Below are 14517 nucleotides of genomic sequence, written 5' to 3' on the forward strand. Positions count from 1 at the left end.
CCAGCTGGCAGGAGGACATAACCTAAGGAAATCTGGGATTTGGACTGCACACCCACAGTGTGACTTACTGTACACGACCCCCATCCTAAAAGCCCAGACCAGCTCTGTCCTACACCTGTGAGCCCCTCTCACCAGACAGGCTCTTGCAGGTTAGGAAATCCTTGAGTCATGAGGATCTCTGAGGCTCAGGAGTGGTCACAGTCATCCTCTCTCCTCTCCTATCCCCTCTTGCTATTCTTCAGAAGCCCAAAAACGAGAGCAGCAAGAGGAAATTTCTCCCTTTTCTTGCTTCCTAAAGAGACCCACTTTCAGCCCCCGTTGTCCCATCTCCATGTCTTGAGATGTCACAAGAGGGGCTAGCCCGCAGTTTGGATTGCCCTGTTGTGATGGCAGTTTGGGTCAAAGGGGAGGAAAATTGGGCAGGGAAGGTGATGGGAACGCCTCACTTCTTGTTGTTGTACCAACTGCGTGGGATCACAAAGGACAGTCCTTGCTCCAGCGCTCGACAGGGATAACCAGAGGTGATCTAGTGGGTCACCTCCAAGGTCCCATCTCTCCTGAGGGGACCCACCTATGGGAGATGCCACGTACTCTTTGGAAAGCATGCTTGGAGCCAAAATAATTATTTCAGCAGTGGGATGAGGGCCTTGGTCCTGGGATGGGGAAGCCACCTCCCAGCATTGGGCTGGACCAGGGCTGGTGGGCAGTTCAGAGTGCAGCATCCTGGTGTTGGGGCAGCTGGTACCCACGTGCAGAGCCAGGGCTACACACCTCCTCTCAGCCATACATCCATGGCATGCACCAACCCCAGGAGATCTCCCAGACACTGCACCCCCAGCACACTGCTTTCCTCCTGCTTCTGGGAATGCCACCTCCTCTCCATAGCCACACACGTGGCTGGCCAGTGGTGAGAAAAGCCCCAGATTAACCTACCTGGCAAAACAGAGTCTGTCACACTGCCTAGGAGGAGGAAAGCCAGCCCAGCTGCCTGGGTGGGAAAAAAGCGGTTATTACTGTAAACTCTACATGCATTATTTATCAAAGGAAGTCTCTGCAGCAGGACTATGATTCATTTCTCTGCTCCAGCTTGCTCATGCTCTCTTTGGTTGTCTTTTCAATGGGACATGATAGAAAACCTTTGCAGGCTCCTTGTGGTCAATGACTGAAGGTTGTTCCCATCCTGAGGAGACCTTGCAGGTCCCCAAAAGGGACCTGGTACAAGCTTTGCCCAAGGAAAATCACCTTCCAGCCAGCTCCACCATGGCAGCTTTGTTCCAGCCTCAAATCTGTTCCACAAGTATCTGCCGCTGCTCTTTACATTCCAGGGAAATTACAATGGGAAGGCAAGTAGAAAATATCAATTATTGGAAGGTTCAGACAGCATGATCCCTGCTGCTACCTGCCAGGTTGCATGTGCATGTAAATCAGCTGTAACGTGCTGTTCAGTTTGAGTAACGCATTCAAAAGAAAGGAAAATCTGGATTTTTTCCAGTATGGGGGTTTATAAAGCAGGTGGGGAAAAGTCACAGCACACTCAACTGTGATCACATCAGCTCTGCTTCATCTCTGTGGTGTAAAATTACATGTGAGGAGAAAATTAATGCAAAAATGCACCAGATGAGCACTCCTTTTCCATCCCCCTGAATTTGGGTGAGGGTATAAATGACTTTGCAAACTGAAGAGCAAGTTAAAAACTGTGCTCATTTGATTTCAGCAGGTGGGTTTGCTTTTACTGAAAGCAAGCTGAGTTCCTGTATGCTTCTGCTCAGAGTTCCCATGGAAAAATGCTGCAATCCACTAACGATGGATAAAAAACCAAGGGAAATAGTAGGGGTTTTGCTCTGCTGGTCCGCAGCACTGTTCTCCATTTAAATGTGGTCAGGGTGGTTATAGAGGGTGGCAGAGGTTAAGGTGCATCCAAGTTCTCCAACGTGACTTTGTGCTTCGTTGCACACTCCTTCATCTTCATCAGGGCATGTGCTCGACCCGTGCTGGGGGTAACGGGTGGCAGCGCTTCGGCAAAGGAGCATCCCAGGGCGGGTTTGCAAACGCTTCAGCTCAGCCCCGAGGAGGTCTGGGCTGATTCTCAGACTCTAATGCAACATGACAGCCAAGCACCAGCCAGACGAGCACGAGGACTCGCTGCCGGCATCCGAGCGGAATGCTGGCAGCAAACGGGGAAAGAAACGCCGTGCCCGTGGCTGAGAGGGATCCAGATCCCGATGGCTGTGAGTCCACAGCATAACTGAGGTGGGATGAATGAACCATGGAGACTCCTCATGCCTGGTTTTCTCCCTGCAGGACGATGAGTGGGCGCTACACTGACCGGTCCTGCCTTATGCTGGCGTCTGCAAGTCTCTGCCTGTGCATCAACACGCAGACAGACAGACAGACAGAGGGATGACACTGAGTGGGGAATGGGAAGAGGTGACAAAATCGTGGCTGTTGGAGAGGGAGAAAGGAGGTTTGTCTGTCCTGGGCAGCAGCACCTTTGCAGTACTGTATTAATGGAGTCCACACCATGTAGGGTCCTACATAACCCTCCAAAATTAATTACCAGTGCCTCTGCTGAAGATAAAAATGAAATCATATTTATTTTTGTGCTTACATTCTAGTTGCCATGTAATTAAGTGCTACCATGTAATTAAGGAGGATTTAGAGGGTATTTATGCCCCACGATGCTCCATAATTGCAGTTAATTTCTCCTTCACAGCTTCTAAGCATCTTCAGTGGAGCTCCAGGAGCTGCTGGGGCAGGAACAATGGCCATCTTGGGGCTTGGGAACACAGTGCAGAGCTTTAGCACTGAAGGCTGGTCTCTTGAAAGGTCTGTCCTCATCCCAAAATCTTTCTTCAGAAAGTTAAAGTCTCCCCAGGCACAGGGCAGGAGTGATGACCCCAGGAGCATCGTTATGGGCAGACGGGGGTGCCGGTGAGAACAGCAGCAGGAGCTATCCCACGCCCAGCTCTCCCTGGTAAAACTCCTTTAGCTGCCAGTGACACCACGTAAGGATGAAATAAACCCTTCTGCAACATGCAGGCCTGCTGAGGGGGGATTTATTTCACAGCTCAGTGTGAATAAATATGTGGTGTGAAGTGCAGGGTGTGAGGACTTTTCACAGGCAGGAAGTCCCGATGGACAGGGCTGTCCTGGCAGCAGGGCAGCCGAGGCTATCTCCAACAGACATCAAATCTTGGTGCTCAAAGGGCCAGGCTACCAAACACTCAGCTGTCACCACTCAAAACACATGTCCAGCCTCCCAAGTTGGTATGGAAGAGCTCAGTGTTAGCAGGCAGCAACTCCCATGAGGAGCTGGAATTTCAGGCACCACTGGACCCAGAGGGGAATGGGTCACCTTCCTGCAGGACATTGGTCACTCTGGGTGTTTATAGGTCTTTAGATTTGCGTTGGAGAATAGAGGAAAGCCTTTAACCATGAGCCATCCTGGGGCACACCATGCGTTTGCAGCCTGTGCTGCATCCCAGCATTGCCCACAGAGCGCTGGGGCTGATAACAGCAAAGAGGGACAGGCAGTGGCCACACCAAGCTCACTGCCCACAGCTTTCATTATTAAATTGGGCCCCCACCTCAGTCTTTAATATAAAATTAAGTGCCCACCTTTGCAAGCCAGTCACAGAAGCAAATTTTGCACTGAGCAAGTGTTCTTTTGTGGCATGTGGTTAAACACAGTTTGAATGGGGAGCTGATAGTGTACCTGTAAATATATGTATATAAATGAAGACAGCACCAAAATGTGCTCTTTAAAATGCTGGGATAGGCCCAGATTAGAGCTGGCACCCTTGCTGAAATAAGACTTAACCTGGGGATTCCCAGACTTTGCAGGGCGGCGGGCAGGAGGCAGCTGTTGAGGTGATGTGAAGCCAGACATGCTGGATCCAGGCTCGTAATGTGAAAATAACAGGAGATTCCCCCCAAAACCTCTGCACTAAGCTACTGTTTGCTTTCCTGTGGGAGTTTATAGAGGCTATTGATACATTCCATGGCAATTCAATAAAAGAATATGCAATGAAAGCGAGACATAACGTAGGTTGCAATGACAGAGGTGTGCGTGAATTTTTAAACTGGCAGCATTTGCCAGTCGGGAGAGCTACAGATTCCTTCTTCTGCATAGAGTTAGGGAAAACTAGTAAAAGCATCAAAGTATTTCATCCTTAAACATGCCATTGGTCAGCAGGGTGAAAATCATTCCCTCTCTGAGGGCTGCTTGGTGACAGCATGGAATGGAAATGGAAGCACTCGGTTGTGTCTCTCTGGCACAGTGCAGGTTTCCTCATTGGTCCTCAGCTCTGGCCCCACGAGTCCACAGGATCTGGCCTTCAAGCAACCACTGTTCCAGTGGATGGTTTGCTCCTCTAAGCACCTCCACCTCCTTTAATTTCACCAAAATCCTGCTACAGGCTGTGTTTAGAAGGGCAGTAAGGGTTGCAATTAAGCAGAGGGTGCAGAAGGAGTTGATGAGGGAGAGGGCTTCATTTGCCTGCACGTAGCAAGGACCTTCACTCTGCCCATGGAACTAATGCAATGAAAGCCTTTTTAAGCAGACAAATTACACATCAGTTGATCAGTAATAACTCAGCACCAGTGCTGTTTCCCCTCAGAAAGCTGCAGGAGGGAATTGGTCTGCAGGACATGCTGCATCTCTGCATCTGCTCAGGAGGATCCTGCTGGTGCAGACCAGTCTTGTGACCAAATTTGCAGCAGTTTCAGCTGCTCAGGAGCTGACCCAATTATTTCCACTATTTCTTCGTTAGCAGCTGCTGCAACACAAGTTCTTTCCAGTGGGACAAGAAAATCACAAGAGTTTCTTGCTGAATCACAAAGCAAAGCAAAAGCAAGGCACCCACCATAGGGTCTGAGAATCCTAGAATCATTTGGGTTGGAAAACACCTCTAAGATCAAGGTCCAGCCATTAATTTGGCACTGCCAAGCCCACCACTAAACTTCGTCCCCAGGTGCCATATATACAGGTTTTCCAAAATCCCTCCAAGGAGGGTGATTCACCACCTGCCTGGGTGCCAGTGCTTGACAACGTGTGCCTTGCCATGCACACATCACACCTGCCACGGCTGAAGGACACAGCACCCAGGAGAGACTTCAGTGTCAAGGCAATAATGATGCTGATGGATGGGAATGATGAGTTGCCCTAAACCAGCGAGTCCTGCAGCCTCGCTTTGGAGACCCCAGAAAACTCCAGAGTTGGGATTCAGAGCTTGCAATGCAATCCATGTCAGTTTTCCAGCTGTGTGATCACCTTGGAATGAAAAGCCTAAGGCTGGGAAGCCAGTCAGGGATACTGTGGAGCCAAGAGGAAAGCTGCATGGGCTGCATCTTGCCATACCATGGAACAGGCACCATCTGCACTAAGCACTTGGTTATCTCCAGCGTGGTTTTGGCAGCCTTGAAAGCCATCCATCTGCAAGTGGTTTTGGCTTATGGAAAACTTGCAAGACACTTTTCAAGATAAAAATCCAAGTAATACTCGAAGGATTCCTGCATCACCATACCCTGGGGTCACTCCCTCCATCAACAGCAGTGGGAGCAAATCCATCATAGAGGTCTGGCTCCTGCCGGTTGTGCTCCAGCAGGGAACACATCACAGCTCCAATGGCACGGCTCAGGGACTGCTGGGTGCTAGCAAAGACCTGCTTGCTTCTGCCACGCCCAGGAAGCAGGCAGCTAACTGTTTCTTGATGGTTTGTTGGTCAGCATCAAGGATGAGCACGGGCCTGAACTCCGAATAGATCTGATTTTCCAGTTGGTTACCTGCACCAAACAGCAGGGCTTGGTGTTCAGCAAAAAGGAATGCAGTAAATGGACATAAATATATATACACACATATACCTCTCTGTATGCTCTGGGTAGATCAAAAGGCTTCTCACTCAAAACAAAATGTTCACTTCACATCTTTAGTGACTTCTAAAACACTTTAATACACAGTACCTGGCTGGAGAAACAAATATTTTCCTTTCTCAAGCATCTTTCCAGGCAACATTTGAATGTTTGTTTTTTTTTAACCAAAGCAATTCATCAAAACTGCCATGAACATAGAAATACTGTTGGACCATCCAAATACTAAATTATCCCTGCAAAATGCCAGAGACAAAACTGCTGGCAACACACCCAGATGTGTTGTGCAGATCTGATATCTCTGCACCCATCCTGCAGCAGCCCCTGGGGCACAGTTTGCATGCTACATTCACATTGCTGAGTTACAAAAAAGGGGCTGCAGATGCTGCTGGGGGACCTGGTGTTGCATTTTGGGGGGATGCTCTTCCCCTCCACGCCCCAAACCCCTGCCACAGCATTAATGACTTTCTCGGCGCAGCTGCTCCGAGCATCCACACTCTCAGGTTCCCTTCTGCAGTCGCTCTCACAAAGCTGCTCGCCCAGATACAGCCCATCAGCAAAATGTAAAAATAACTGAAAATATATAATTAGGGTGGATGCACTGTGCATTTAATAGGGTTTTTATATTTCTTCCTTTGCTGGCCCATAAGGCACAAATCCTGGATGGAGAGAGGCTGATGGGGAGGGAAGGAGAGCGCTTTGCTGTGGTGTATGTTTGGCAAAACCCTCAAATATTTTTCTCAGCTTCGTATTCTCTGTATTTTTTATTGAGCACTACAGAGAAATTGCAGCAGATTGATTCTTTCACAGCTCCCCAAAGTTGAAATGCTTTGGAGCCAAAAGCTCAATGCCTGCCAAACTTCATAATTAACTGTAATAACTCTTTAATTTGAACTTTAATTCAAACCCCCATGTTTCAGAGGGATGGGGGGGGGGGGGGGGGGGAGGGGGAAGCAGCAAAGCAAACCAAAGGTAACCAGTTCTGGTAAAATACAGAAGCAGCCCCAAGCTTTCAAGCTTGTGCTGTGCCAGAGGCAACTGGAGATCAGCTGTCCTGTCCTGGTACACAGAAGGATTCTGGGATGGAGAGGCATTGTCCCAGTCCAGCAGAAAGTGAAGGAGAAGGACAGTGACACCAGACACCAGGAAAGTGACGGGCTCAAAGCTGCCTTCACTGCCCAGGATGGGAGGTTTTCCAAGGCCAGTTCTAGGGATGAAGGGATCAAAGCCAGCAAGAAGGCCACCAGCTGGGAGTTTTATCTGAACTTGGGGACAACAAAGGCACAATTAAAAAAAAAAAACCAGAAACACTAAAAGCAACCTAGATAAATTTGCTGTAATGCAACCAATTCTACACATTAAATGACCACAGAAGTGGGCTTCTTTTCCTTATGAAGGGGGGAGAAAAAATACACAGTCCTGGATCTGTTCCCCCAGTCAATGGTTTTTAATGGTTCTGTCACTGTAGCGTGAGCTGGACTGGGAAGCATCAGGAGCACAGGAAAATGAGGAACCCAAAGGAGGAATGTTCATGCAACTTCTCTTCCCAGGCAGACACCACTCAAGCTGTCAGACTGCTCACATTACCCCAGAGCTCTCCCAGCCCCTGGCTGAGCTCACCGTGATGGGTCCTTCAGGGAAAAGCAAACAGAGCAGGACCAGATAGGGAATGGAGGTGACAGAGCTCAGGAATGCATTCACAAATTTGGCAGGGCTTCAGAGCTGCCAGCCCAACCCTCTGGGAAGAAGCTGAGGATTAACAGGGATGCATGGCCTGCTCTGGGTTGAAGGACAACAAGGAGCATCCCCCTGCCCTGTGGATTCAGCCTGGTTTGAGCTGGGGTCAGCCTGAACCATGGTGACTTTTCAGCATTTCACAGCTACGAGCCCAACCAGTGACATTACAGGAAATCTCCCTGGCACCGTGGCCCAGGGATGCCAACGCTCCCACAGCATCACGCCCTGCCTACGGGGCAGGAGGGGGATGCCGTGACTTGCCGCTCAGAACGCAGAGCTGGGCAGCTGTAATGAATGTACTGATAAAGAGATTCAGATCAATAAGCCTGGCAGTTTGTACCAGCAAATGAATGGCTTTCGGTCTATGGGTTACAGAGTCGTTAACTACCCAACTACCCTGCTCACTGTCATTAGCGAGCAATCTCCGTGTGTATCTGCTCACCCTGCTTTATTCACCATCCATCTCCCACTCCCTCCTTCCCTCATCCACACAGAACCCTTCTCTCCCCATCTGGTTGTGCTCACAAACAGGCTCTACCCTGTCTCTTGAGGCAGGCTGGATAGGAAGAGGGAGAGAGGAAGGATTTCATTTCCCCATGTCTAAGCTGCTCCTGTAATCCTGCAAAGAGTCTTCCTTTGAAGCCCTGGCCCGGCTCGGAGCAGTTGGCCACAATTACTTCCACTCCAAGCACAGGCAAAAGGCAAGAGGCCAAGGAGGGGGTACTGAGATTTGAACATCAGCGAGTCAATCAAAGGCAGCCGGTGTTCATTAGTCCCTGTGCCCTCCCCTGTCATGGCCACTCCACTGTGCAGGGACAAGAAGTCTCTCTGTGAGTCAGCCAGGGCCACCCAGGAGCCAGTGGAGAGCCCAGAAGGCAGGGGAGCACTTGAGGAAGTCAGGGTCTGAGAATGCAGCCCCCAAATTGCCACTTACAGAGCCTGTCTCTTGTGAGCATGGTCAGAGCCACCTCATTGCAGAGTTATTTCCATTTTTCTTGCTTTTCCTAAAACCAGGGAAAAAAAAAGAGAGCCTACCAAAGGAGCCCCAGGTGTTGTTGGAGAGAAACCAGCAAACATACTTGCATTCAGCAGCAGGGCAATGGGGGAGGCAGGGATGTTCCCCAGGGAGCTGGAGGGGAGCTCCAGAGCAGGAGAGCCATTAGAAGCAAGAGACAGCAATTGCTCAAGGTTATGGCATTGGCAGAGGGTGGCAAAGTAAGACGTGGGAAGTGGCCCAGAGATTAGTATTTGGTGCTTTGATAGTACCAGATTAACTGTTTCCTAAATAAAAAAGCAGTAGCAACAAGAATCTGTCTTTGTCGCTGCTCAAGGGCTATGACAAGGTCTTCCTACCAGCCATAGGTTCCATTCAGGGTTGATTTAGGCTCCACCAAAGCCAGCAGGACTGCACGTGGGTCAAGTCGGCCCCACTTGTGTCCAGATAACTGGCAAGAGGGATCTGCCTCCTTATATGCTGAGCACAGTTTCGAGGCTAACACCAACCATGCTCTTCTGCTTCTGTGTTCCCAGATCCTCCCCACTCTAGGCTGCCCAAGACTGGCTTGGAAGGCTCTTCCCTCTCCCAGGAAAATGGGGACTGACGGTGAACACCCGGTCCTGAGGAATGTGCTCATCAGCTTCAACTTGCTTCTGCTGGGCGCTGTCCTCAAGCCTTTTGAGTGCCGGCTGGAGGTGACAACAGAGCCGGCGGAGAGGACAGCGGTGGATGAGGCAGGCGGCCTCGCCAACTGCAGCCCACCTATCAAAGAGCAGCCCATGGTCTTCCACCACATCTACAACATCAACATCCCTCTGGACAGCTGCTGCTCATCCATGTTCAAGTCTTCGGCCGAGGAGGTGAGTTCAGAAGACGACCGGCTGGCAGAGTACACGGAGCAGACCTCCGACAGCGAGAGCCAGGTCACCTTCACCCACAGGATAAACATGCCCAAGCAGGCCTGCAAGTGCTCCACCTCCCTCCCATCCCTGCAGGAGCTGCTGAGCAGGATTGAGATGCTGGAGAGGGAGGTCTCCATCCTCCGGGACCAATGCACCTCCAGTTGCTGCCAAGAAAATACAGCCACAGGTAGTAATGCCATCCTGTTAGCTCTTGCTGGGGACTGAGGGCTTGAGAGAAAGGCAGGAGAAATAATACAAAACCTGATGGTGCCACTCAGCGTGGTGACAGAGGAAAACCAGTGTTCACCCATGATGGGGCTGTGGCTTTAGTGAGAAAACTTAGCTTTAGGTCCACTCAGCCAGGAAAACCCCTGGGAGGGCTTTGGTCACTTGAGTGCCCATGCCCCACTCACTGCAAGATGGAGAGAGCTGGACCCCCTTTACAGATGAAATTACAGCTGGTTAGGGGTGAGCAGGGGGATCTCCCAGCTCTGCAGTCCTTCCAACACTCTTAGACATCTGCCACTGCTTGTGGGACAGGGAGCAGAGACGTGGCTGCTGCTCTCCTAAGCTGTCCCTGGGCTGAAGGCAGCCCCATGGGAGTTGGAAATAAGCCCCTTCATCTTCTCTGCAGGAGGAGTGAACACATCTGAAAAGCTGAGTTTAAAAAAAAAAAGTATTAAAAAATACAAAAAATACATGAAAGATGCAAACAATAAAAAAGGCACAAAACCATCAACATGATATTTCATCTGAATAAAAAGATGTGCTTTTGGGGACACCTGCAAGAGGTCTCCATTAAAGGCAGCCCCTTGTTTCACCTCAGCTGTCCCTCAGGGTCAGGAAAGCAGCATTCAGCTGAAATGAGATGGGTCAGGAAGGTTTGGGCTGGCAGCTGCATTTCCATGGAACAGGAGCCAGCGTACTGATAGTTCTCCTTGTCTCGAGGAAGAGGGGCTGTCTCAAAGGGCATCCATCCCTGCTCGTGGCTTCAGCGCACCAGGGCTCCTTGCAGGGAAGAAAACACTAAGCAAGGAGAACCACACGGGGCATCTTTCCTGGGGAAAACTGCTTTTCACACCAAGAACAGCAACAGGAAGGAAGAGAAATCAAAAGCAACCCTTTTACCCCCAGTACTCACTGTATTTTTTTTTCCAGAGGTACCCCAACACCTCTATGTGTAGGACACATTAAAATGCTCAGGTCAAGAGTTCCACCAAAGGTGTGTTGGTCAGGGAGGGAGAAACAAGGATGGATACACAGCAGGGTGGCTTGGGCTGGCATCCATTACGTGGCCAGTGGAAGTCAGTGCATTCCCAGCCATGGGTTCAGCCCACATCTCTCCCAATACCACATTAATGAGCTGCATTAATAAGTAAGACAAAACAGAAAACACCAGTCTGTGCACAGTGAGGGTTAAAATCATGTAGGAAATGCTATGGGAAAAACCTGTTTTAAAGGAATTGATTTGAAACTCTGATGGGCCTATTTGGGTTACTTGCAACATAGGCAGACAGTGCCATTAAACATTGATCACTTGGTGGAGTCCCCACTCCCATCACAGATGCAGCGAGCTAAAACTGGAGTAATTTCATTTATTTTTACCAGAGTTGCTTTCAGAAAATTCACTGCACTGCACAGGAGATCAGGATCCTTACCCCACCCCATTTCCCCAAGGAAAGCCTCTTTCCTGCAGCACACTTACAAGCATCGTCTCTCATCTTTTGGTAACTTAAGTGGAGGCTGAGATCTGAAGAAATCCTGACTGGCATTCCCAGTATTTGCAGTGTGGATGGGAATTGTCCTGCAAAGTAACCCAAATGGGCCTGTCTGGCACAGCATGTAACCGAGCTGCAGTGCATCTGCTACATCCCCCATTGGAAGAGCTGCTCAGAAAGCTCAGCTAGGATGCAAAGTTTAGCTGGGGACAGGGTCCTGTGGCTTGGGGGCCTCTGGGGTGCAAACGTTTCCCACAGTTTGGAGGAAGCACAGAAAGGGTTTCTGTTCTTCCTTGGTTCATGTGAGGAAAAGCAGTAAAAATCGGCAAGGAAAAGTTAGCCTGCCTGGGATACACCCTTAGCTGGAGCAAAGGCTCTGTTTTGGGGCAAAATAGGGGAGCATTAGCAATGTCAGTGACTGCTGCCTTCATCACCATGCATCCCTTCCTCACCCCAGAGCATCCTGTGCAAGGCTGCCAGGTGGAGACGGGGCATTGGAGCTGCTGGCCACAGAGCCCATGTGCTTTCCCACAACCTCAGTGTGCCCAAAGCCAACAGCTCTGCCTCGATCAGGCTCACCAGGACAGGGATGAAGATAATGCCTTTGGGTACATACCTACTTCTTCCAGGAGAGGGAGAAAGCAGAGAGGGATCTCACCTCTATGAAAAGGAGAAGTGGTAGACGTGAGAGCAGAGGAGTCATGGCTGGTGCAGAGGATTTGGTCAGGGAAGGTTTTTTTCCAGTAGGAGGTCTAGGGAAGTTCCTATCGACTGAGTGCTGAGCTAGAGAGAAACCCAAGGGAGCACCTGCCCCACCACAAGGCTGGTGGCACCCATGGTTACAGAGACCCCCGCTCCCTAGGGAAAGATCCACCCAAACCCCACCATGACCCCGTATCACCGGTTCTTCCCCTTTCAGCCCTAAAGCCATCACTTCCCCAGAGCTGGGCGTGCTCAGAGGGAGGACTATCCCCTCCTTGCCCCACACCCGCCCCCCTTCTCCAGCCCATCAGAGGGCTGAACTGAGACCAAAACTGACCTTTTTTCCACCTCCCACCCGGTGGCTTCTGACCCTCGGTCCTGCATCCTTGCAGGGCAGCTGGATTACATCCCGCAGTGCAGCGGCCACGGGAATTTCAGCCTGGAGTCGTGCAGCTGCGTGTGCATGGAGGGCTGGGCAGGCAGCAACTGCTCCGAGCCGCGCTGCCCCCGGGGCTGCTCCAGCCGCGGCGTCTGCCTGGAGGGCCAGTGCATCTGCGACAGCGACTACGGGGGCGAGGACTGCTCCCAGCTGCGCTGCCCCGCCGGCTGCGGCTCCCGCGGGCTCTGCGTGGACGGCGAGTGCGTGTGCGAGGAGGGGTTCACCGGGGAGGACTGCTCCCAGCTGCGCTGCCCCCGCGACTGCTCGGGCCGGGGCCGCTGCGTGAACGGCACCTGCGTGTGCCAGGAGGGCTACGCCGGCGAGGACTGCGCGAGGCTGCACTGCCCCAGCGCCTGCAGCGGCCGGGGGCTCTGCCGGGACGGGCTCTGCGTCTGCGAGAGAGGCTATGAAGGGCAGGACTGCTCAGCAGGTAGAGGGGGAGATGGGTGAGGAGAGCCAGACTTGAGTGCGTAAGCAAGGGTGTCAAGGTGCCCAGAGTCCCATAGCAGCACCATGAAGGCTGGGAGAAATCCATACCCGGCAGAGCACATCACTTAGGACCCGCTCAGTCCCCGCAGTGTGGCCACCTCCCTGTTATCCCTGTCCCCAGAGACACCGTGGATGAAAGCTTGGGAGGTGAGCAAAAAGCCAGTGAGCTTCATCCCAGCATGGGGGCTAAACCCGTAGTGCAACAGGTTCTCCCGAGCCTTTACCTTGCTTTAGCTGTTAATACAACCACAGATAGCACATAACCCCCAGCCCGTGCCCATGTCCCACCAGCAGGCCTCCACACCCTCCCACAGCAGTGGAAGAAGAGGCCACACACCCCCTGACACTCTGCTTTCCTCTGCCCTTCCCACCAGTGTCTCCTCCTGAAAACCTGCGGGTGACGGGGATCAGCGACAGCTCCATCGAGCTGGCTTGGGACAGCCCCGGGGCAGCCACTGAGTACGTGGTCTCGTACCAGCCCGCCGTGCCCGGGGGCACCCAGCTCCAGCAGCAGGTGCCTGGGGAATGGAGCAGCATCACCATCACGGATCTGGAGCCAGGGGTTGCCTACAATGTCAGCATTTACGCAGTCATCAGTGATGTCTTCAGCATCCCCGTTACCTCCAAGGTGATGACCAGTAAGTATCCTACTGCACTTGTCGTTTGCTACTCGTGTATCCAGAGGGGATGCTCAAGCTGGGTCACTTCTTCCATAAAAACCTTCTAGCAGCAGAAACTTGAGCCTTCAAAAAGAAAAAAGAAATTATCTGTATAGGGATATAGGAAAGGAGGAAATGTGTCCATCCTCTTCAGAAAGACTCTGTTTGGGTGAAGACCTGGATGTCTAAAAAGAAGAAAAAGCTTTCAGAGTTTGATTGAAGCCCCCAGAATGCAGCCCTAAACATTTAAACATTATATTTTTTCCTCAGAGAAAATACTACAATATAACACAGAAGTCACAGGTTCTCCTCCCACTCCTGAAGGGATGATCCCCATGATGACTCCCCATGATAGTGCAGCAAGAGGGGATGCTGCTGTGCATCAGGAGAAACACAGTCCTGACCCGGACCCTGATGCACAGAGGAAAACAGGAGTATCAAGCTGTAATGCCAAACTCCAGGAAGGTTTCTTGGAGACTAAGGATACAGAGGGCAGGGGAAAACCAGAAGCTGTCCAGACACCCCTTTGCAGCCCCATCATTCACTCTGTTCACACTATAGTGCAGTGGGATGCCTCAGAGTCCATAGGCCCAGGTCTTTCCCTCTTTTCCCTCCAGCCCCCGTGGAGTGGGGACAAAGTAATTTTGCTAACAGTTACCAAAAGGTTCCCCGTTTTTGTTGCCCAGATAACAAACACCCACAGGGAGCAGGGTGGGGACTGACAGCGTGTGCACCCAGCCCGCTCTGCTCACCACCCCCTGCTCCCTTCCAGACCTCGCCACGCCGCAGGGGCTGAAGTTCAAGACCATCACAGAGACGACGGCAGAGGTGCAGTGGGAGCCCTTCTCCTTCCCCTTCGACGGCTGGGAGATCAGCTTCATTCCCAAGGTACTGCTGCCACACTCATGGCACTGCAGGGCCACCCTGGAAGCACCGAGGGAATGCATCCTAAATCAGTTTCCAGTTATGCCCTTCCCAAAATACTCAGCATGTGTTTGCCATTTGT

At 51.4% G+C, this 14517-nt stretch overlaps 1 protein-coding gene across 2 annotated transcripts in view; it reads left to right on the top strand.

The window, feature by feature from the left end:
• Positions 1-6894: 6894 nt before the first annotated feature.
• Positions 6895-14517, top strand: part of TNR (tenascin R) — a 33728-nt gene continuing 26105 nt past the window's right edge. For both annotated transcript variants that reach the window (XM_069022898.1, XM_069022900.1), the window contains exons 1-4: positions 6895-9691; positions 12317-12793; positions 13227-13490; positions 14284-14399. In XM_069022898.1, coding sequence (XP_068878999.1) covers positions 9196-9691; positions 12317-12793; positions 13227-13490; positions 14284-14399 — 1353 coding nt within the window. In that variant the 5' untranslated portion in view covers positions 6895-9195. The remainder of the gene's footprint in view (positions 9692-12316; positions 12794-13226; positions 13491-14283; positions 14400-14517) is intronic.

The sequence above is a fragment of the Aphelocoma coerulescens genome, chromosome 8 (assembly GCF_041296385.1).
Source record: "Aphelocoma coerulescens isolate FSJ_1873_10779 chromosome 8, UR_Acoe_1.0, whole genome shotgun sequence".
Taxonomy (NCBI): Eukaryota; Metazoa; Chordata; class Aves; order Passeriformes; family Corvidae; genus Aphelocoma; species Aphelocoma coerulescens.